This window comes from Eublepharis macularius, chromosome 2 (assembly GCF_028583425.1).
Source record: "Eublepharis macularius isolate TG4126 chromosome 2, MPM_Emac_v1.0, whole genome shotgun sequence".
Taxonomy (NCBI): domain Eukaryota; kingdom Metazoa; phylum Chordata; class Lepidosauria; order Squamata; family Eublepharidae; genus Eublepharis; species Eublepharis macularius.
Window position 1 is genome coordinate 166,531,257 of NC_072791.1, and position 25,564 is coordinate 166,556,820.

The following is a 25,564-nucleotide window of genomic DNA, read 5'->3' on the forward strand; positions in this document are numbered from 1 at the left end:
AATGTGATGTCACTTCTAGGTTTTCCCCAATATTACCACTATCAATACTGGAATCAGGAATCCTGTTGGTGAGGCAGAAGCAACTAGGGAGAATGGAATGCTCTCTAGCTTGTTATCAGCACATCTGATCTGGTATTTTCAATGTCAAAACCAGATACAGAGGTACACTGCCCATTATCTAGAGCTCCCCTCAGCTTGTCAGCCGTGTACCTGTCCTTTACATTTTAAGGAACCATTATTTTCAATGGGGGTAGACCTGGGCCGTTTTCCCACGGCTTACCAGCCTCTGGAACGTTGCGCACAACTCCCAGCAGACAGCGTCTTCTCGCGCGAAATTGCACCAGGAAGACGCTGTTATCCACAAGTTTTGCGTGACATCGTGTGAGAAGACGCTGTCTGCTGAGAGTTTTGCGCAACCTTCCGGAGGCCAGTAAGCCGTGTGAAAACGGCCCTGGTTTCCCAATTGAAAACCAATGGCCTTTTTAAGTTTAAAGAGCAGAAGCACCAGCAACCAGCAGAGGGCTAGGACCTTTTCTTCTCTTTCCCTCCCACATTGTAATTCTGTATTGTGAAGGGTGTCATAATAATTTGTATTAAATATTAGTAGTGTTGGTTCTAATATTTCTGGAATGGTTTTCTGGAATGATAACAATCCTCCTGATACTTAACTAAAACAAAAATCAAGCCACTTCTGATTTCCCAATCAGTTAAAACAATAATTTTGCTTGTGCACATTCCTAATTTTCATTAGTACAAAAATAAGTCTCTAATCTTTTTACTTAAAAATATAATGAAAAGCCTGCTCTTCACAAGAGGAAGTAATGTTGTTCACAGACAGCTCCCAGTAATTGCAAAGGAATTGAGAAGATCTACAAAGATCTGGGCATTTATTTTTAATTCAATTGTAAAACATTCAGACCGTCAAAGCACTATTGAGGCTCACTTAAGTGCTCAATTATCAGTCCTTGGTTTTGGAATGGGGAGTTTAAGAACATTTTTTTATTTACTTTGCAGCAAGCAAAGTTACTGGCCTTTCTCATTTTAAAATTATTATTTCATAATATTGCTATAACAGTTTATGTTACAGTATATTTATTATTTATACTCTCCAGTGGGGACGAAAAGCAGCTTACTTCATTCTTCTCCCCTCCTCTCCTCACAACAACTCTGTGAGGTAGGTTAGGCTGAAACAATGTGATTGGCCCAAGGTCACCCAGTGAGCTTCTACAGCAGAGCAAAGATTTGAACCTGAGTCTCCCAGATTCTATTCTGAGAGCGAGAGTGAGGGGATCAGGATCAATGTTCAGGATCAATGCAAAAGAATGCACAGAATGTGATACCAACTGTCAAGTTTTGGTGAGATCTTTATGGGTTTATCCAACTCCTAAAATGCCTCCAAGAAGGAAATGTTGATGAGCAATACACATGCAGCTGGGGGATGTCTTCACTCAGAACTTCATCCTTGGACAAGGCTTATCCCAATTTCATCTTTCCTACACTGATCATTTCACAAGCAGTGCTTCTCATCTTTGCCTTTCAACAGTTCTGTGCCGCAAAACTCAAAGCTTTGTATGCCCACCCCAATGTAAAGGATAATTTATTCCATAACTTGTTCTCTGGAATGGTGACAATACCAACCTCCATTTATGGTGTAAGCTTCTTTGCTGAATAATTTTGCTTTCTCTGCCTGTCAAGGTTATCAATAAATATGAGTAGAAAGAATAAGGGTGAGAAAGTAAGATTTTAGACTCAGATAAGTTCATTTTCTCAGGTAAAATCTCTTGGCTCTAGTAGGATATTAGCACAGCTATTCTACTCTCACAACTTCTTATTACATTCAGATAACTTTTTTCCCTTATTGAATGGGAGAATTCTGAATTTGTACTATTAAATATAAATTTTGGAAAGTTTTAATAACAACTTGGTAAAAAAGACAGAAGTAAAAAAGAAATATCTGCGTTGGGAGCTCTTTCTGTAAATTTCACTGTATTACTTATTGATGTTTCGAGGCTGATGTGTAATATGGTAGGATCTAGGACCATGGAAAAAAGGCATAATGTAATACTGATGGCTCCAGAAAAAGGTGATGTGGCCATAGATCTCTATTCTCCCTGCACAATGGGAAGTGGTTAGAGATGTTGCTTTGTGTGATAATATAGATGTATTCTTGTTTGAAACTTTAATTATGTGAACTTGGGAAAACTTTTTGTTCTGAGTAAGACTTGGAAATGGAAAATAAATTAAGGCAGTTTATAATTTGGTTACATACCATCCCACTGAGAGATCGTACAAGTCAAGGTCCATATAAAATGACTCCTGTAGATTTTAAGTGAGTTGGTCTGAAGAACCAGCAGCACAGGGCTAGTCTGATCATTTGGTCAGTGATAGATAACTTTACTTTAATCAAGTGCTTTATATTTTTTCCACTGTGAAGATAATGAAACACAGTAAAGAGCTTCTTACACTGATGACATACCCTTATGCGGATGCTGTCATGCTCCATTCTGTTCAACAAAGCAAGGTCAATGCTGGGAAATCAAATCAGGGGGAAATAACACAGGAGCTTTCTACAGATTTTGTTCTGGATATTGTCAGTTGTGACATTTATTAACAACTCACAGTGGGAGAACAGAATAACCTAGCCAAGACTTGTTTGACATAAACTCAGACAGATTTCATGCAGTAGCAAGCATGAAGATTTACTTCCTTAAGGATCCCAGGTACTACAAAATAGTATTCTTTTGACAGAAAGAAAAATAACATTACACAATAAACTCTTTGAAACAGTTGGAATTATTTTCCTTGATCACAGAGGGGAAGTGTTTCGTCTTACTGTATGCAGGGGTTTTCAACTGTTGTCCCTGAGAATAATGCTTTCCCATGTAAGATTAGGGCAAGCCAAGACAGAAAAAAAAGTTCATATAATCACTATCAGGATTACTGAAAGTTACCCTTGTGCCAGATAAAAGCAAGTCTAATATTTACATGTCACCAACAGTACACAGGAATCCCAGTACTAAGGTATTCTATTCTATTAAAACATAATTCTAAAAAAAAAACTCCTACTTTCAGAAATGTTACTCTTCATTTCAATCTCTTTTGTTTTGTTCTTCTACTCTCCTCTGTTCTGGCTCCGTTCTTGAAGAACGGAGGCCTGCCTTAGATTCTGAGAGCTGTTGATACATATACATTGTACTAAAAAGAGAACAACACACTGAAGCTGGAGAATCCCCATTCACACCCGGCTGCTCTGCACAGCAATGCTTTCCTTCAGAAGCCCCACTGTTGCTGTGGTTGCCCATGCAATTCAGCAATAACTTGGCTTCCAATGGCAGATTTCTTGGCATTTTCCCTGTCTCAGGCCTCATGACAGTCCGGTCATTCCTTCCATCCCCGCATAACAACACCACACAATATTGACATGGGGGGGTCACACTGTAGACAATGGACCTACCTGCCTAAGCAGAAGCCTTCCAGTACTAGCTCAATCCTCTTCCTTTCGGACTTGCAGAAAAAGCAACTGAAGTTGGACTCAGCTTCCCAATTCTGAACCCTCTCCCACAAATGGCAGAGGCCGCATTCAGCTGGACTCTACCTACTCCATCTAGAAGTGGTACTAGCTCAGAATGTTTACATTTGCAGAGATAGTTTTTAATGAAATTGAAAACTGAATTTTAATTTTTTTCATTCATGAATGTTATATCCCGGGTCCTATTCCTGGGGCAAGGGGTGTCCTTGCATTTACAACCATGCACTGATCAGTAAGTGACATACTTACATATCATTATACTTATATGTCAATTGCTTTTAAAAAGAGCTAATAAAAAGACCCCAGCAGCATGCAGCAGGGGATGGCTACTTGTGGGATCAGTGACAGGGAAAATGGCAGCTGTGTGGCCAGATTTCCTGTCTACATGGCAGCTAGACCATTTTTGTTGTGAACATTCCCAAAATGTTACAAAGCTGCTTCCCTAAAGCACTGAACTAGGGGCAAACCACTAGGTTTGGAAAAGGCTTGTGTGAAACAGTAACTTTTTTCTCAAGATATCCTCCTGCCTACAGCCCCTACGTAAAGTTCAGTATTCACAGTGCAAACTACACAAAGAAAAAAACCACAGAAAAATCCAAAGTGTCTGCTTTTTTTCTAGACACTAATTACTACTCAGAGATGTACAACAGCCCCCCAAAAGCTTACTTTAATGCACTCCATCAAGTGGTCTCACAAGCCACAGCTCCAAAGCGTCCCTGTGCTTTAGGGCAAAGAAGCCAGACAATCCCTGAGTTTGAGCTGCTGCGAGAGGAAGGTAAGGCAACGAGCATCAGCCGGCCAAAAGTTCCTTTTTCTCGTTTCAGACCTGACCTTGACACATACGGATATGACTTGTGGGAAAATGAATTGTTCATATGATTTTGCAACATATGGTGGCCTGAAGAAGGACCCTCAGGTCTGAAACGAGAAAAAGGAACTTTTGGCCGGCTGATGCTCGTTGCCTTACCTTCCTCTCGCAGCAGCTCAAGCTTTACCTTCAGCAGTTTTCTGGCTGTTTGCCCCTGGATGCACAGTGTATTCCACCTTATTGCACGTACTTGGGAAGTCTATTGACTTTAATTGGACGGACTATCCTCTCAGCAATACTGCCTTGGTTTCCTTTGGACTTTGTTGATATATATGCATACTGCTTTGATTTTGTATGTCCTCAGGATGTTGTATTAAATTTTTTGTATAGTAACGTATAACTCTGACGAAATTTTGTATTTATACTTCTCATCACTGGTCTTGGTTGAATTTTCTTCCGTCTGGGGCGTGCTTTTTCTGGTCTTGTTGTTGTACTTGTTTGAAGCTTGTTACCCCCCTTGTGTTGGTGTAATCCCTGAGTTTGTCTGACCAACCTGAGGGAAGTATCCTTTGTGAGCTTAGGCAGAATCTCCTTTATATATTTTTTGTAAGCCCTCTTTTGTAGCCCACATGACTAAACTGGGTCCCAGCCCTGCCTATGGTTACATGGAATATGGGGGAAGGGATTATAGATGAATTCTTTACGAATTTTAGCACAGTTTGCATTTCTAGAGTTTGAGCAGACAAGCTCAGGGACTTCATTGGTCCTTTGTTTCCAAGACCCTGCAAGCAAAATAACTCCCCCTCGGCTCTCTGTGGATATCAGACAGAGCAAAAGACTCACTGGAAACAAAGGAATGGGTTTCATGCAACTTTCAACTGACTACCTTAAGCCTTGGCCAAGTATAATTGGTGCTTGTATGTATTATATAGATATATCTGGAGGGTCAGACTTGTATGATATTATTTAGGGCTCATGTCTGCAAGTGTGCCTGATCGCAATGATGGCAAGCCCTTTAGAATTCAACTACTTTCCCTAACCATGTGTAACAATTCAGCTAAGAAAAAGAGTTAAAGCACTTACTCTCTGTTGAAAGCACAGAAGGTATGGAACTCTTTGGCTTTTTGCTCTTCTTTTCAGTTGGCTTTATGGACTCTAGAAAGAGAAAATAGAAATATTTTAAAATCCAGTCATTTAAAGAGCAATGACTGCAGTGGAGGAACCCCCCCCCCCAATTTGCCTTCAATTTGATTCAGATCAGTCTGGAAAACACATACAACTTGTTGGCTTGGGTGACGCTTGAACAAGTTTTATTTCATACAGTTACTCTTGCCAGCAAAATTGCAAAGGAAAGAATAAAACAGCTCCCTCTGCTACCCAGGAGATGTGATGTTCGGAATTCTATAGTGTATCAGTGGAATACTTTAGAAGAGAGATGTAACACAGTCCCACTTGGGTTACTCTGGTTAAGCCTCAACTGGTTGTCTATGAAGTAAAAACAAACAAACAAGGATAGTCTAGAAGCAGGTCAGAATAAAAAGTTAGGAAAATAACCCTTTACCCTTCAGTACATATTGAATGAAATGTCCCAATTCAATAATATAATTATGAGAGCAGGTAACAAGCTGTTATAGTGAAGGTGGAAACTATAGTTGGAGACAGACAATAGCGTTTTCAGAGTACTGAGAGACGGAGAGGTTTGATAGAAGGATTATACCTTGCGGGATGTACACTCATCTCACTGGTAAACAGATTTGCAAGGGGGGGTTGTTACAAAAAGCTGTTTAACCAAAGACAACAACAATAACAACAACAACAACAACAACAGGTTTCTATATCGCCCTTCGGGACAGCTTAATGGCCACTCAGAGCGGTTTACAAAGTATGTTATTATTATCCCCACAACAAACATCCTGTGAGGTGGGTGGGGCTGAGAGAGCTCCAGAGAGCTGTGACTAGCCTAAGGTCACCCAGCTGGCTTCAAGTGGAGGAGGAGGGAATCAAACTCAGCTCTCCAGATTAGAGTCCCATACTCTTAGCCACTACAACAAACTGGATTAAAATGGATCAAAAGAAATATGCACAATCATACACCATGGCAAACAATATATCTACTAATCCACTCTTAACCAGAAAACTGTAACTTATCTCTAGCAATCTGATTTCTATTGAATATTTGAGACCCTAGAGGATACCCACAGTCTCAGTGCAAGGGCTAGATAGTATACATGCAAAGACCAGACTAAAAGAAGTTGAGAGGTATTCTGAGTCATATTCAAGGAACGCATGTGCAATCTCCTCTCTTAAGAATCACATACATTTGTAGGCTTGTAAAACAGTGACCTGCCTTCTCTCATGTGGTGTGAATGATCTCTAGGCAAGTAAATCTGCAAGTTTTACAAATATGCTATCCCCTCCCCCTCTTTTAGATGAAAATAAAACATTATCTTGAGCTAACTTCAGCTAACCTACTTGAAATCACAAGAGACAAGATAATATTAGGAAATTCTTCCCCAACCTCAACATTTTCCTCTCCAGAAACCTATAATTTCTCAGGGCTTGAAGCAGGCCAATTTCACACACCTTTCAGTTTTTATTTTTCTTTTAATTGACTCAACCCTCCTCATTCTATGCTTTTTAGGCATACTCAGTCATATCAGATCAGGGCTGGGGGAATGATGTCATTCCCTGTGCAATCCAGAAGCATTCTGAAGCAAGCAGGAGCGCACTCCAGAGTTACCAGTCCCAATTCCCTTGCTTTTCCCTTTGCTGGCCAGGTGAGAGGTGGCTGATGTGGAGGCTGGAAGTGGGGGATCCTCCGCCACCACAGGGGGACTGGTAACCCTATTCTCACAGCATCTCAGCATCTGCTTATCTTAACTTAGTTGGCAAAGTTAATCTTCCAGTTGACACAGCAATTTCTTCAGCTGAACCAGCAGATTCTCCCAAAGCCATTGGAACAATCAGAGAAAAGATTTTAAAAACCCATGTTTCTCCTCTCCTCATAATATTATTTGGGTCAAACACAGGGTCCGGAAAACATCTAGGAGTCATTAATTTCACACAAGCATTCTATCCAACCAGTACTACTAATGTTAGATTCTGCCTACTTCTCTTTACAGATGTTTCCTTATAAAAATGTTCTTCCACCCATCTCATTATCATTGCCACTTTTTACTGTCATCTTTCATCCAAGGAGCACGGGGTGGTTCTCACTTTCTCAGTTTTAGCCTCACAACAACCCTTTGAGATAGGTTAAGCAAAGATAGAGGGGCCTAAGATTATCCTGTGAACTTCATGATGGACTGGAGATTAATAATAAAGTGGAAACCTGATGACTGTAAAAGGCAATAAAATTAGGTCATTCCTAGACAAAGAAATGTTTCTGTTTACCAGGGGTGCTCCTCAGAAACATAAGGCTTTGTAAATTAGTCAAGAAGAATTCCCAACATGATGCAGAAGAGTTCCATACCCACTAGTGCACCCCTCCCCCCCCAAATACCTCCACTTTCTCATTTTGAGCTCTGGGGGACCTAGCGACCTTACATGAGAAGGCTGTTATGAGTTGAACCTTGAATTCTGAGGAACCATGTCTCAAGAAAAAGGAATTAGTCTTCCCCACAGTGTTTAATTAAGGCTTAGTTCAACGTGTTAACTCACAGTGAGGAAAACATGTAATCTCTGGGGAGTGCAGCTGAGAGCCAGTTGTACATTCCATATCCATTATTCCACCCTTAACCTTTACTGCGTTACACTTTACGTTCTGTAAATAAACCTGTTGTTCAGTTCTATCTGCATTTTGTCAATCAAGTCAAAATAGCTGTGTGAAAAAGGTTATACTTACCTCATAATTAAGTACCATATTATTCTTTCAGGGACACTAGTAAGAACCCTTTAGAGAACACCACACTTACACACTACCAGCCAGCTAAATAAAACTTGGGTCTTCTCTTTCAGTGATTGTGGGCAGCTAAGGGGGTTAACACAATTAAAAGGAGAAACCAGAGTGTGGGATTTGGAGTGCCATAAGTCTACAGGGCAGTTACCTCAGAAGTCTCCCTTTGTTCTCTCGTCTCCTTCCCCTGTCCCATACTTGCTGAGCCACCACAGTGCTCTTCTTTCAAGATGACAATTTTCCTGAAAATACCTACATAGTCACTTAATAGCAAACTAGCAAAATGGTTTGTGGGACAGTAAAATGTGTGGATGCTTGCAAAATTTGCATACATAATTACACAACCCTTTGCATGGCAAAGCAGTTTAGAGACACAGATACACTAATATTTCTTCAATCTGTGTCATGAGAGGATTAGGAATCCAGGTTATGTCCATACAGGGAATCTATGCTCTGGATGAGTTCAAGCAACCTTTAGGGCACATGTGTGTGGAGACAGCCCTCAAGTCATAGCTGACTTATGGTGACCCCTGGTGGGGTTTTCATGGCAAGGGACTAACAGAGGTGGTTTGCCATTGCCTGCCTCTGCAACCTTGGTCTTCATTGGAGGTCTCCCATCCAATGAGTAACCAAGGCTGACCCTTCTTAACTTCTGAGATCTGATGAGATCAGGCTCACCTGGACCACCCCCACACACTCAGAGCCAAATTCATGCAAATCCCTTGAAAGGTACTTAAAATAATGCTTGTTCCCATATAATCCTGCCCAGCCACTGCATTCATCATCACAAGTCCTTCTCTGTGCCTGCCCCTGCTCCAAGTATTCATAAGTGAGGGAGGAGGCCACAAGGGATGGAAACTTTTTGGCTTCCTCCTGTCTGTGGTGTACTCTTTATCTAGACTTGTTGCCTACGCCTTCTTGTTTTGATTACATTTAGGCCCCTGCTTGTTTACTATTATTTGCTGTTTTGTGCTTTGAATTGCTCAACAGACTGTGTTATATTTTGATTATTATATTAAGATTTAAACTTAGTATTGAGTAAAAAATCTGGGAAAGTGTAACAAGTCATTGTGCTTTATGGACTATTATTGAGAATGAAGTGAAGCAGCTATGGACGTGATTTTTTTTGTTGTTTTATCAACCACTGTTTTATATTGTTATGTTGTTTTACTGATTGTACATTGGCCTGAGTGTGCTAATTGTACAGGGAGAGATGGTGTGTGTATATATTAAATAAATTGTTTCATTTGGCCCCATAGCCCCAGGCAGCTGTGCACACATGGCTTTAGATGCAGAAACCCTCATTGCTGTACTATACAAACTGCTCCAATAGCACTGAAAGGGTTCAAAAATAATTGCAGGAGCAATGTTTTGGCAGCCTGAGTCTGCAGGGTTCATGCACAGCGATATGGACACAGTGTGTAGTTCTGTGCAGATGGCTCACTGTTTGGTTTAGGGATTGAATTACTACATTTTTATGGAAAGAATGCGGTGGGGGGACTTTTCATAGTTACACAAATAAGGATCAGATTGAACAGAGCTAGGATTTGGCAGAAGTGGGTTCAGAATATCGTAAGTTGAAGGGAGTGTGTATGGAGCAAGGGGAGTGAGTTGTTTTGTTCTGGTCTGGCAAATCTTTTACTGAAGAAGTCCAGTGTCACCTTAAAGACTAAAAGCATTTATTCCAGCATGAACTTTCATGAATGAGTACATTTCCTTATCTTTCATTGCATCTGAGGAAGAGAGCTCCAATGGATGAAAGCTCATGCCAGAATAAATGCTGTTAATCTTTAAGGTGCCACTGGATCCATTTTGTTTCACTACAATAGACTAACACAGCTACCCTTCTGGAATTTCCAGACCAGGCCACCCCACTTACCTTCCACCAATACACTGCAAACACATTCTGCTTTTCCTGCAGTATTCTCAGCTATGCACTTGTATTGACCCTCATCTTCAGGAAAGACCTTGTCAATAGTTAGGGAACACAACGATCCTAAACAAACAAACAAACAAAAGAAAAAAGTCAAATGTTACAAAGGGTCACTAGGCCTCATAGATTACAAAAGTTCAGCACTGTTAAGAACCTTTCTTCCAATTTTACATTAGCAAGACTAAAATAACATAGGAAAGTATCTCTTTAAAGTTTACCCTCCAACTTTGGTCTCTCCGGGTGACCCGATATATTCATACATGGAAAGGAAATGCCGCAGCCTACAGTGAGGCATATTTATATCAATCAGAATCCTTTCCCATGTTTAATTCTCCTCTGAGTCACTTCCTGGACCTTTGGGAATGGGCAAGGATGACATAAGAAATGATAACGTTACTCTCCTCTCACATGTGAAATCTGGAGAATTTCCCCTCACACGCTGAAATTTTACTGGAGAAGTATTGATGCAACCACATGTAAGCAGCTGCTCCTGTAATTTCAGGGCTGCCACATAGCTGAGTAACCCAAGCAGCAGAATCATGTACTGAGCTCCTGCAGTGCAGATGCCCATGTTCCATTGCTCATTAAGAAGCCTTCTGAACATAAAAAGGTCCGTGATGGGGGGGTGGGGAACGATTCTAGGCTAGATTTCTTTTGAACACACCAGTTCACTTTGTTCAGAAAGGTTTGGGGGTTTTTTTAATACAGGGAGGGTATTGAATCTCACAATTCCATCATTTATATTTGGAAGAACAGTCAAGAACAGTCTCCTGTAGGTAGCCAAGTTGGTCTGCAGTGGAACAGCACGATTTGAATCCAGTGGCATCTTAAGAGATCAACAAGATTTTCAGGGTACAAGCTTTGAAGATCTGAAGAAGGGAGCTTTGACTCTGAAAAGTTTATACCCTAAAAATCTTGTTGGTTTCTACAATGCTACTGGACTCAAATCCTACTAAGAACAGTCGTGCCTCATGTGTCTTTCATGCTGCAGTTTGGCTCTTTGTTAGCATTTCTGTTACTGTCACTCATCACCAATTTAAATGTTTACACTGACCTTTTAAAGTCTTAAAACTGTTTTTTGTATTAGCTTGAGGTGATACTCACCATTGGGTACTAATGGTGCTGCTAGTTAGCCCAGTGAAGCTAGATGCGTATGTACTAGATGTACATAGTATGTGCATGTGTTTTGTTGCAAGGAGATCATAATATATTCCAAGTTTCAGTTTAATTATCTCACTGGTTGTTGAGATGTATTATATTGTCCTAAGTGTGAGTGAGATATAGATATGCTAATTATGTTTACACTGTAAGCCACTGATGAAAGTATTGTGCTGAAACACGTTTGCCATTGTTTGTTCTCACTGTGGGTATGTTTTGTGCAAGCTTTTGAATAAATTTTAATTGTATATTGCATATGACAGTGCTTTTCATTTCCTGTTTTCTCCACCTTTTTTCCATTTACCCTATTTTTTGGTTGGGTTATTTCCCCTGGGTTTTTGTGTGTGCGAGTGTTGGTTTACTTGTGAGACATCATGTCTTAGGATAGGTATGGCAAACAAAAGGTTTTCTAGAGACTTGAACAGTGGTATGATAAAGCCACTACTCCCTGTGAGTACCCAGGAATATTTCTTCAGAAGCCTTTGATCAAACTGCAGGCAACCATCCCGCTTCAAGTCTCTCTAAAACCATTTGGAAATACAAGGTATTCTACGACTGAGGGCAGACAATAATAGTTGTCCCTGAAAACTATGATACTTATAAAAGAAAACTATTAAATGGATTTTATTGGTTCTGAATGAAACAGAGCCATCTGTTCCCCTAGCATTTCTTAAAATATAAAAGACATCCAAAGGAATCAGCTTTCTTGTTGTTGTTTTTTTAATCTAACTTCCATGGTTGTTTTTGTTGAAATCAGAGTTCCACAAGAAAACATCAAAACTGGTATTTTAAACACAACTAACCTTTCCTCCATACTAAAAAAATAAATCCCCTGTCCATTTGCTATGTGGTGATGGGGGAGGGGGAACTACAATAATTGGCTCAAAGAATCCAAAACCACAGCCTGGCCTCAGTTACGTGTGCTCTTTCCTCCCCCAGTTCTTCCGCTTGCATGCACCAATTCACTTAGTTATCTCCTTTGTAGCACAAACTTTACATTCAAACTAGCTATCTATGATTTGCACTTGTATTCCGAATGAGGACTGGAAACCAAGCTTCAAATCAGTAGGTTACAAGACAAGCCCAAACCATAGTTTGCAGAACTATGTTGATTATACACAGCAGCAGTACATATACAATAAAATAACTGATGAGGTAGTAAATGTGCAAATAATACACTTAGACTGGATACCAGAGATACAAAACTTTCTAAAAGGCTTTTGCATTCTGTGATCTATGCAATAGCTTCATTCCCTGTTGTGGGAGGCCCAACGAAGCACTTGGTATTTCCTCTGCAAAAGCCCTCAATGACCTCCATAGATGAGATTATTTTCTCATAGTTCTAAGACAGCTCTGTCTGGTGAGTCCAGTCAGAATTTTGAATCTTGGCACCTTACAAACAAAATCCCAGGAGGGAGCCTGAAAAGATTATGACCTGTCCCCCAATCTGTTTATATAGCTGTCAGCCAGCTAACAGTGTATGGTAAAGTTTACATGTCTGTGTGAAGGAAGCACAGCAGTGACTTGAGTAAGCTATACTAGTGTGTTAGCAAAAACAAAAATGTGGTCAATATGTTTATGGCTGAAAACATATTGGAATATTTGTAGAAATGCTGTGGGAAGGATGCAGTTATCCAGAGAGTTTAGAGAAAATTTTGTGTTTAAACATTTTTAAAAAATGCCTCTGGAGTTTTGGGCTTATGTTTGGTTTAACCAAAATAGCGCAAACTTGGCAAAAGATCTCTGATTCTTGCCAACTTAATAGTCAATGACCTTCAAAACAAGTATGTAAAGCATTAAAAACAGGGTAGGTCTTCTGTTTTACTTCCCCACTGTGGTCAGCAAAAACAAGTTTCCCTCTTTCGCAGCTACAAAGTTCAGATGCTGTACCTTATGTAAATTTAAAAGGCTTCAAATTCTGAAAAAGTATGCTGAAATCTAAATGCCAACTGGGTCTAGAAGTAGAAGAAAACAATTTTAGAGCATTTCAGGTTTACTGTCATGACTGTCTTTATGGTCTCTTCATGAACAATTATTTCACAAGTTAAAATTTAGTGTGTATATACCTTGTAACATGTGATGCAGCTATGTCTATTTTAGATGCACCTTCTGCTGGCCTACGCTGTGACCAACTGCTATTTAGTTCTTCCTCTCTAACTGCCTCACTCAGAGCGGAACCACAAGTGATGACAGGCACAGGTTGGACACTTGTCAGCTTCTCTCAAGTTTTGATGGGAAATGTAGGCAGCTTGGCAGAATGTTGGACAAGTGACAGTTGAAAAGTCCAGTGGACAGCAGTCAGAGAGCCAAGCTGCAAGACTAGGATGCCTACATTTCCCATCAAAACTTGAGGGAGGCTGACAAGTGTCCAACCTATGTCAGGCGTCACTTGTGGTTCCGCTCTCAGATGCCATGCCACCAGGCCACATCAGAATTATAGTGAGGCCTTCTTGAATATCCTACCTGGTATGAATTATCATTTGGCTCCTCCCATCTCCAACTGCTTCCATAAGAGCTGCTTCCTCCAATAGTTATCTCTTGCAGTAGCCATTACATCTGATCTGGCCACGGAACGGTTATGTATATTAAAGAACTGAATTTACTTATCATCTTCCCTGATAGGGGAGGCAAGGGCAAGATGACAGAACACACAACCTGATAACTCTACCAGAAACTACAGGATTAAATTTGTTCCATATAATTTCTACTGCAATGTAGAAATTAGACCCAAGAATTGCTTCTCACCCAAACTATCCCCCCCCCTTCTTTTATACTCCAGGTGAGACATAGAATAACAAGGGTATCCTGCTCATTTCTGGAGTCTTGGAAGAGGGGGAGAAAAATTGCTTTAGTAAGACATCAAGGAACTAGAAATCTATATGCTGCCAACTATACTGTGTTCCACCTAATGTACCTAAGAAAACATCTGAAAACAAAAGCAAGGTTTGAGGATGAGGTTTTTGCAATTAAATTTATAACACAATGTTTCAAACTGATAACTTGAGCTTCCAAACGTACTGTACTAAGTATCTGCTATAATGGACCATTCTCCCTTCTCAATGAGAGGCAAGCTAGGAAGAAAGAGAAACAGTGTTGTGGTAACTCTCACTTAACTGGATTGTATGCAAAGATATTAAGAAATCTTTTTTTTTAAAGCCTAAAAATGTCCAGCCCTCAAGGAAGCAGAAAAGGACCAGTGACTATAAAAAGCTGAGATAAGGTTCAGCTGCAATTGATTTTTGTTTCTTTGCTGTACCACCTAAAAGCCAGAGCCATTTCACATATACCTCCTCCACATACACACCCAGGAATGTACATAAGCATGGGGAAGGGGACCGCTGAATTCTATTACTGGTTGAAGATATGTAGTGAAATATTTCAAATTCTAATATATCTTCTTCTTAAAGAGCCACGCAGGGCAAGACTTTCTGATGATAGCATCTCACCTGTAGAATGTTCTCCACACGCAGATTGCTGTTAGTATGACACCTACCTTTAAAAAAAGATTTCAGGCCCCAGGTATACGGTAATGTATGTTTTGTCATGACTGGTTTTGAATTTTATTTATTTTGAATTTATTCTCTTTATCATATGTTATCAGATCTTTTAAGATATTACAGTATCTCTATCTTTCCTGCTATTTTTACTGTGTTTGTTTACTACTGCATCAAAAACTTTGCCCTATTACTCAGGACAGAACTATTTTAAATACATAAATATGCAAGTTTGTATGTCATCAGTATATTTAAAAGGGTGTATCAAATGAGTGATTTTTTATCGTAACAGATAATGTAATTGTGTCTGTCAAGTGTAAGTCAACTATACTTTATATGCATTTTCTCTCCTTGCAAAAAAAATCTTTTACAGCACTGTGTGCAAAGCCCATGATTACTTTAAAAGGTGTACACTCATTAATAACACATATCATAATATAGAGTCTTTCATGATCTTCACACAAGATGATAAGCTGGATTTTTTTCTGAAGCTGTGTATTAATAAGTAGTAAAAGTAAAGAAGCCCAGAGAAATTTTGCTCTACCAATATATAACAATCAATTAGAAAATACATAAAGAAAAAAAAGTAAGGAAGAGATATGCATTGCTCCAGCATTTCCATCAACAGGCGTAGCCAATTTTAATTTGTTATTTTGTTGTGATCCACTGGGCCTCATTCTTTTGCAGATACTGTGAGAACAGTTTCTTCTTAAAACCATTAGGTAGGCAGAAAGAAAATTTATTTTTAAAAGGTAGGGATAGTGTGGGAGATGGAAGCAATCCTAAAGAGGTATGCTCAGAAGTAACTTCCATGTCAGTGGGGCTTACTTCCAGAAAAGTGTCCTTAGATGCACTGAAAAAATATTTAATTATCTGTACAGTCCAGCACGGGTTAAAAAAAATAAATTAACCCCAGATTTTGGTCTAGTAAAGTAATAAAGATTTACAGGTAATTTCTTTTAAAAAATATATTAGGGCATTCCATATACCTTTACGTTATTATAAAGTGAATTCTGACTCCCTAATTTGGAAATCTATGGCTAACGACCGCAGACCTTGATTTTATTTATTTAGAGGGAGGATCTACAAGGGTTTATGAAATTAAAACGTTGTAAATAACATTCTGTGAAACATGCACACTTTTCCCCGGATTATATTTTTTTACTGAGAGAGAGAAGTATATCTGTATAGAAGTATATTATATTTTTTATTACCAGTAAAGCCTTATTAGTCTCCTGTTTTCTATTACCTTTAATAGAGAAGGAAGGCTGACAGAAACTATCCAGTTCATGAGAAAAATGTTCAGTCCAGAGCCAACACCTAACCATTTCTGCTTTCTTCACTTGGTGATTAAAGGAATTCCAACTAAGGATTTAAGAAACCCTGTTAGAACCCCTGCCTTTTCCATTAACAGTGAAATAAATATGTCCTGCCCATTTTGTATAATTCAGCCTATTACACTTCATATTCTTCACTGTTACCAAACTCTAAAGACAGACTGGTGAAGACATGTTTTGGGCATATTTACAATCTGCATATTTTCTTGAATTACTTATTCCACACTTTATGCATTATGGCATTTCCCTATTTACATATTGGTGTTTTCCGTGTCGGGCTTGTATTATTTCCCTGTTGATGTTCTGGCTATCAATACAACACAGCTGCAATGGGGCTTCCACACAGCAGCATTTTCTTTGCCACAGTCTCTTGCAGCTATTACCCCCATGGCAATGGAGCAGGAGGCTTTTCTAATTTTTAAAAAATTGCAACTGACATGTTTAAAGGATTATAATGGTACAATAAGCTGTTGTACCAGGTGCTCTGAATTCTCAGACTGTTTAAAAAAATTAAATGTCTAGCCCCTTTTGTTGTAGAGATATGAGGGATAGTGTAAGTGACCTTTATTCACTTGATAGGATTTTTTAAAATTTTTATAGCACCTTGACTTGTGCAAACTTTCCATTAAATCAGTCAGTTGTTATAACTGAGAGTCCATTATTCTATTCACAGGTTAGGCTATTCCGTATTACATGTTAGACTCTTCATTCTCTCTTCCAGGAAGAAGGATGCTAGCTAATGCATGACTCTTAAGCTGAATTAACTTACAACCAATATTAAACTTAAAAAACTGAATTCTATCCCCCCAACCCATAACAATTCTCCTCCACCACCAACAGATCTGCGACTGATTATGATGGGTTCTTTTTTTCCCTCAGATGTTTGGAACAAGAGAACACATTGACAATTCGAAAATAGTTTTAAACTATCATCTCCCTGCTATGCCAAGCCTTTTTCAAGCTGAGGACAACCAGGCAGGAATACTTTCAAAACTTATTAAATGCTGCTCCTTCATGGGCTGAAATTATAGCAGCACAGGGCACAAAGATGAGGTAGGCATCCCTCTCTCCACACCCAGTTTGAGGAAGATAAGTAAAAGGTCAGGCATACAGTGATTTGTAGTGCCGAACTGTGGACAAGCTTAGATTATACAAAGGAGTACATTATATATGGAGATGTGGTAGGGTTGCCAAACTCAAGGTGGGGCCTGGAGTTTTCCTGGAATTACAACTAATTTCCAGACTAGAGTTCAGGTCCCCTGTTTTGGAGAGCAGATCTATGACATCACATCCCTGCTGAGCTCCTTTTCCAAACTCTGCTCTTTCTCTGCACAGTCCCCAAATCTCAGGAATTTCCCAAACTGGAATTGCAACCCTAAGATTTGAACATAAATTATTTCCATGATTCTGAAATGTTAAGGCTCCAGCAATGTGGTATGGGCAAGTACTCCAGTTGTGGTATGGGCAAGTACTCCAGTTGATACTCCAGTTTCTGTATGATTCTGAAACTGTGACTTTGCTGAACTAAGAAAACACTGAAGTCATTTGAACAAATTAATTACGTTTATATGGGGTAGGAACATAAACAGGAACTCATTTACTACAATCTCAGTGCTCAACACTGTTTGGGCTAATGGCTATTATATTACAAAATCATTATATTTAGACACAAATACATACAAATTTGGCTTAAGACCCACATCTAACTTCATGCAATAGCTAGAACTTTCCTTCCTGAATAAAGCAAAAACCAAAGCACTGAAGAACTATGTGAGCTACTATAAAGTAAGCGATTTGTTGCAACAACAGTAAGAACCCAAGCTGGAGGATGAAAATATTCATATTAAAAAACATCTACATTTACATATCTATAACACTGTAAATAATTCCCTAAAACTAGCAGAATGGCGAAGCTTCCTAGTTTATGAAAAGTAGTGCAAGATATTTTGTTACTTTTTTCTTTAGAGGATATCATGTGTACTCAGATGATGCAAGGAATCTTTGATCCTTAGAAGTAAAGTTCAGCATGCGTGCACACACACAACCATTCAGGTCAAAATGATGCAGCTTGAAGACATTGGAGAGGCTTCTTGGATCCAAATTGACTGATCTGTGGACGACTTTTGTAGGTTACAACTTCTCTTCCTCTTGTGCCAAATATGGATCGTGATCAAAAAATTGCAATTCAGGAATAGCATTCCTAGTTATAGAGAGTAAACAGCTCTCTAGAGAAATGAGATATTTAGCTTGTTATGGACATAAAGCTCCTTCTACTGGAAAATAGGCCATCACAGATGCAAAGATCTGCAATCTGGAGGCAAACAACTTCGTGGGGAACATGTTCTTATCCCCACTTTCAAAGTTAATGGAAATAATCTAAACAACATGGAAAAGAAGCAGTTGAGTGCAAGATATCACTTTTAAAAGAGAGTTATAACACATGGAGGAAATGAAGTGCAATATGAAAACAGAAAAAGAGTGTTAAACAATGACATTTGGGCTCTCCTGGCCGGCAGCAACAGCTACTTTGACCAGGGGTCGCGTTTTGCCTCCCTGGAGGAGTAAGAGGCAGTGCCGGTGCTTTCCCGGCTTCCTGGACACATGCTAGGGGCGGAGCTGTGGGCCTATTACAGCCGCTCTGCCCCTTGGCACTTCAGCGCGCATGCGCACTGCCCTTAACTCTTCTTTGCCCTGAGACCAAGTTCACCAGCAGCTTTGGCTGCAGGTGATGTCTCCAGCGTGGCCCAACACAGGAGACTTCTCTGACAGTGGCCACTTGGCTCTCTAGAGAAATGAGATATTTAGCTTGTTATGGACATAAAGCTCCTTCTACTGGAGAATAGGCCATCACAGATGCAAAGATCTGCAATCTGGAGGCAAACAACTTGGTGGGGAACGTGTTCTTATCCCCACTTTCAAAGTTAATGGAAATAATCTAAACAACATGGAAAAGAAGCAGTTGAGTGCAAGATATCACTTTTAAAAGAGAGTTATAACACATGGAGGAAATGAAGTGCAATATGAAAACAGAAAAAGAGTGTTAAACAATGACATTTGGGCTCTCCTGGCCGGCAGCAACAGCTACTTTGACCAGGGGTCGCGTTTTGCCTCCCTGGAGGAGTAAGAGGCAGTGCCGGTGCTTTCCCGGCTTCCTGGACACATGCTAGGGGCGGAGCTGTGGGCCTATTACAGCCGCTCTGCCCCTTGGCACTTCAGCGCGCATGCGCACTGCCCTTAACTCTTCTTTGCCCTGAGACCAAGTTCACCAGCAGCTTTGGCTGCAGGTGATGTCTCCAGCGTGGCCCAACACAGGAGACTTCTCTGACAGTGGCCACTTGGTTCAACGGTCCTTCACACCAATGGGCATTCGCCCCCCTGGGGATGAGGCTGGAGGGGCTCTGGAGGAGCTCATATGCTCTGCTGGGAGTTTGCGTCCCAAGGGGTTTGTTCTAGGGAGCTATGCAAGTTCCACCATGCATGCCCAATTGGTTTGGGCTCTCATGCCTTTATGGAGTGTCAGCATACGGGACAAGGCAAGAGGCGTGGGCCAGATGGTCCTGGGTCTTCCCAGCAACAGGCAGGCAAGGGGCCTTCGCCACAAGGAAAGAGCAAGACGACAGGTTCAGTTCAGTTGTTGCCCAGTTTACGGTTGTTAATGGTTGTGTTTTTTCCCTAGGTGCAGTCATTTGGGGGTCAGAGTGTCTATGGAGGCTAAGATTACTGAATGTTTTGAGCATTGTTTGCAGGTCCAGCACCCATGGCTCTTGCAGTTGTTTCAGGACCTGGGTCAGTATGTTTCAAGGCTTCCCCGCTGGGTGTGTGCAAGAAGCTTGGAGTTGTTTTGTTTTGGGCCCATGGCCTGTGTGCCTGGGTGCGCATATTCCCTGCCTGTTGTGCAAGACGTTCTGTTGTTGTTTTGGGCCCAAGGCTTCCCCGTCAGGTGTGTGCAAGAAACTTGGGTCCTGGGTTGCTTTTAGTTCTAGGCTCCCCGTCTGTGGTACGTAAGAAGCTTGGAAGAGATGTGGGCATTATATAAGGGGAATCCATCAGCAAATCAGCTGCATTTGCTGACCTCTACAGAGGGGGTGGTGGAACAACTATTTGGAGGATGTGCAGCAAGTGCATGGTGGCTTTACGCCACTTGTGGGGTGCGAAGGCCTAAGCAGAAGCTTGGCCTTAGCGGTGGCATGTTAGGAATTTTGGAATATGAGCAGGCTGGTGACCACCCTTGGCATATCCCCATTGGTGGGGAATTGGGGTCTGGCAGGAGTGGCTGGCTGCTGTACGGCCCAGTTGTGGGGTCAGACGCCCTGGTGGAGAACCCCTGGACAAGCCAGTCCCCCCCTGCAGCTTTATGACCAGGGGGGAGCTTTAAGGGGGTGAACTACTTCGCCAGGCTGGCTGGATCCCAGCCATACCATGGATGGCTCGCACCCGGGGCAGCAGGTGTCTCACCCATACAGGGTGTAGGTCCAGGAGTGACCCCAGGGCCTGACCTGTACCACTAGTTAGGCCCTTGCCATGTTGACAGATATGTTGTTATAATTTTAATAAAGTGGCCTCTTAATCCCAACACTTGTGTCTGCCTCTTCATTCTGACTGGGAGGGCAATTTGGCTCTCCCAGCTGGCAGCAACAGCCACTTCGGCTGGGCGCTGCATTTTGCCTCCCTGGAGGAGGGAGAGGCAGCTCTGGCACTTTCCCAGCTTCCCGGGCACGTGCGAGGGTCAGATCTGTGGACCTATTATGGCCACTCTGCCCCTTGGCACTTCAGTGCGCCTCGTGCTCGTCCTACCCACCTCACCCTATTTCAGTGCAGGAATAGCCTGTCGTCGTTTATCGGGACCAGGTAGAAATTTTCTCTCACCTTGATTGGCTTTTGGGAGGGGAGTTTTTTGCCTACCTTGCACTGTCAGAAAGGGGTTAGGTAATTGGCCTGGTGGGTCGAGTTTACATTTCCTTGGCAGGGAAGGAGTTTAGGAATATGAGCAGGCCAGTGATCACCCTTGGTATATCTCCATTGGTGGGGAATTGGGATCTGGCAGGAGCGGCTGGCTGCTATATGGCCCAGTTGCAAGGTCAGACACCCTGGTGGGGAACCCCTGGACAACCCGGGGGGGGGAGCTTTAAGGGGGTGAACTACTTCACCAGGCTGGCTGGGTCCCAGACATACCATGGATGGCTCGGACCCATACAGGGCGGAGGTCCAGGAGTGACCCCAGGGCCTGACCTGTATCACCGTGTTGACAGATACGTTGTTATAATTTTAATAAAGTGGCCCTTTAATGTGTCTGCCTCTTCATTCCAACTAGGGGGGCAAACCAAAAGCATACCAGAACAGAGATAGGAATCATGCCCAAAAAGGCCACTGGACCAACAAGATGGAAGCAGAATACTCAAAGATGATAGACATCTGGTTTCTTGTATCTGTCTTCACTAAGAAGGATATATTGGTACTCAACATAGAAATTATTTTACTATGCACAATTCTAAAGTATCACCTAAAATCAAGGAGATTGCAAAAAAAAAGGGGGGGGAGAGATTCAGAGGAAACTAATATACATATATATTTCTATGACATCTTTTACTCTCATTGAGCCAAGGAATATTAAGATGCCTCCCTGGCCACAAAGAGCTTAGGATGTGAATATAGCCACAATTATTATTTTAAATAACCAGATGGTTTTTGAAAAGATGGATGTCTGTCAGAATAGAATAAGATTGATGTCCCATCAACCTATCTATGTAAATTATAATGCATATGCTCTGTAAAAACAAGGACTAACAACAGCAGACTTTTTATAACAGTCACACCAGGACAGTCATCTTAAAGTTTGTTTAAAATCAATGAAAAAAAAGGTTTAAAAAAGCAACATACCAAAGGCATATAAAAACAATATAGCCTGCCAGAGAACAGGGATGGCCCAAATTATTTATTGAAAGAGCATAAGTTTATGTAGATGATTTATTGCCAACTTTATGAGCTGTGAAAGTGAAGTTGCAGGCTACAAAGTAGATCAAGGATATTTACACTCCATCTTCCTAAATGTATTTCTTTACTTCATTTATAGCCTGTCTTTCTCACTGAGACTCAAGGTAGGTTGTAAAATATAGAAAGCAATTGAACCAGACAATGTAAGATATCCAATAAACAATGGAACAGGACTAGAATTACAGAACTGGAAACAACACAAAACAAAAACACTTTCTAAGCCGTGTGTGATGAACTGCAGATTTTACAAAGCCTGGAAGTGCTGTACACACACAGCTGCAGGACTGTTAAAGAGTTAATCCCTCACAGAATAAGAGAGCTTTGAGTGGCAGGCTACTCCAAGGCATCTGATTGGATAGCATGAGCTGGAAAGAGGAGGGTCTGTTTTTTAGTCCTAACAGAGAGATCCAGTGTGAAGAATTGGGAATCAGAATCCTAACAGAGAGTAGTTTTAACACTAGCAGGAGAACTCGGGAAAGTTGGCAAGGAAGTTTGGGAAGCAGGCGCAGACTCCCAAATGGGCCAAAGAAAGGGGATAGATCTTCTAAGGAAAAGAGATTTTCCCTACTCAGTCAAACAGGGAGGTAGCTCTGGAGAGTGAAGAAATCCCTGGTCGGGTATGGTTGGAAACAGCCCGTGGAGACCTTCAGATTCAGTTAACGACTGAAGGAAACCACTGGTGCATGAAGAAAAGGGGACTGAGGTACTAGAAAGTGGGTACCTGCATTCCTAACTCCATAAGAGAAAAAGAATACTAAAAGAAAGTATACTTGAGTGCTTGAAATCAAGGGAGCCAAAGCCTCAAATCAGAAGACTTTATTTATCTGTGAAGAACATACGAACTAAAGTTTATTCATGTTCTGATTTTGCCTCAGAAATTTTCACCCCCTTATTTCACTCAACCTTTCCCCTCTAAAGTAAATAAACTAAGCAGTTATTTTTGGAATTTTAAAAATGCCTTTGGTGCCATTTCTGTTGATTAAGGATGAGGGAATATCATAGCATGACATACCATAAAGCAGAAAGTGGGTTACAAAGGTAGAAGATGCAGTGCAAGCAAAATTATACATATAATAAACATTGCAATAGACTGCAATCCTAAAGTGACCTCCTGAGATATTCCATTATACTAGAGTTCTAATCCCTTTACAAAAACAGCCTGCTGAACATTTCTGTTTCGCATATTCTGCAAAATGATGAAAGTGAGGGGGCTTTTCTACTAACCCCTCAGACAAGTCATACCACAAAGTCGGAGCCACAAAAGAGATAGCATATGTGTGGGCAGTTATCAATCTTACCTGTTTACAGGGTGGCGCCCTCAGAAGGCTTTGCTCAGATGAGCAAAGCTGCATCTTACAGTACATTGACTCACCTCAGAATGGGCGCTCAAGTAACATGCAGCTGATCCATTCCATGTATTGTGTGTATTACCAAGCAATAACATACATGGAAACAACTGCATGACTGATTTACATGGTTTGGTACACATATATGACAGTATTAGTGCTACTGAGTTGTTCCATGACACATTAGGGCTGCACTGGAATGCAAAGAATGGTTGCAGACCAAAATCAAAGACCTAGTTCTCACTAAGATAATAAATGAGGCTCAGCCTATTACTACCTTAGAATGGAGTTAGAGTCTAACCTGATTGAATCTATAGCACAAAAGCTTTCTCTACAACACCTTGTTTACCATGTACATGAGATTTTGTTGTCTGGAAGAATATCATTCACGACAGCCCGTACCTGAAGTCTGAGATGGTACAACCCAGATACAGGTTGACTAGTTCAGCAATAACAAGGGCTAAGGAAAATATATTAATAAAGGAAAATTGACTGACTAGAGAATAAAATGTTATGGATAAACCAATGTGCAATGATAAAAAGTTGGAACAGGCCCTCACTTTGGATACTAGGTGTCCTCAGTGGAATGAAGTACTTTTCAAAAGCTTAAGACTGGTATACCAGCTATGATAAAGAAAGGCTTGCTGCATTTCAAATAAAATAAAATAAAATAAATAATTTTTTTATCCTACCTTTTCTCCAAAGAGTTCAGGGTAGTGTAAAACAACACTGCCATAGGTGAGGTCAACAGAGAATGACTGATCAGTAAGCTTCATAGCCAAGGGGGGGGGGGGGTCCAGAATCTGGGGCTCTGAACACTGCCTTATCAGTGGCACATACAGACATAATTTGGAGAAAACTGAACTCATTGGATAACCTTGAACCAGTCACTTCCTTTTGGCATCACCCAACACACAGGGTTGAACTACAGCAAGAAAATGGGTGTCCACCAATGGAAGGGGATGACTAGGGAAGAAGCAGGAGTAGGAAAAGGATCAAAGGGGAAGAAGTAACCATAGGGACTGCAAGGGGGAGGAGCAGCCAAGAGGAAGAAAAAACAGGTGGGGAGTTGGGTGAGGGAACGGGAAAGAAAGATCAGGAAGACGGTGACTGGGGGAGGGAAGGCTACAGGAAACCGAGATGGAGCAGAGGAAATATTTTTATTTATTTACTTAATTTATACACCGTCTTTCTCCCTAATGGTGACCCAAAGCAACTTACATCATTGTCCCTTCTTTCATTTTATCCTCATGACAATTCTATGAGGTGGGTTAAGCTGTAAGTGTGTGACTGGCCCAAGGTCACTGAATGAGCTTCCATGGCAAAGCTGGGATTCAAACCAGCTTCTCCCAGATGCTGTCCAACACTCTAACGACCTCACCACACTGGCTCTGCACTATAGGTGGGAAGGGGATCTCTCCTCCCCCAGTGAATTAAAGCCCTAATGCCTTGGAACCATGATCACCCAAGGGACTGCCTAGTCTCATTCATACTTGCCTGTTATTGAGGTCATCTTTAGAGGCTTTTCTCTAGATTTCCTGCCTAGAAGAGATAGGCAGGTTGATAGGGCCTTTTTGGTTGTAGCACTGCTGTTATTCCACACTATCTCTAAAAAAAAGTTCACCTAACACTTTATTGAACTTTAGGTTCCAGTTTACAATGGTTTTAGTGTATAAACTTTTAATTAAGTTGCTGCTTGTTTTTGTCTTTTAGGGCTAGTTTCTGGCACGTTTATCGTCTACAGTTTTGGTATCTGCTGTTTATGTCAGTGGAACAGAACGCTCCTTCTCCCCACCCCAACCTCACTGCAGCTCACCGAACTTCTCAAACTGCTGCTTGTTGGGGACAGGGGACCGTCAGGAACAGCACAAAAGGCAAATTGGAAGTCTGCAGCAGGAATACAAGAGTGGTAGGAATTTACTCCGTTAGTGAAAAAATTATTTTGGATCCAACCCACTGTTGTTGTTTTTAAATAATATAAGACATCTTAGAAAAAATGTTTTTGGAAAACTTTTTAGATTAAAAAAAAAACAAGTTTTCCCAGTAATAAGTAAATATTTGTATTTAAAATAA

At 40.9% G+C, this 25,564-nt stretch overlaps 1 protein-coding gene across 1 annotated transcript in view; it reads right to left on the reverse strand.

Annotated features, from left to right (window-relative positions):
* The window catches only part of LOC129325276 (myosin light chain kinase, smooth muscle-like), a 153,758-nt gene that overhangs the window by 71,326 nt on the left and 56,868 nt on the right, over positions 1-25,564 (reverse strand). The window contains exons 12-13 of the mRNA XM_054972928.1: positions 10,112-10,228; positions 5,421-5,492 (exon numbers count right to left, since the gene is read on the reverse strand). Of these exons, the coding sequence (XP_054828903.1) occupies positions 5,421-5,492; positions 10,112-10,228 (189 nt within the window). The remainder of the gene's footprint in view (positions 1-5,420; positions 5,493-10,111; positions 10,229-25,564) is intronic.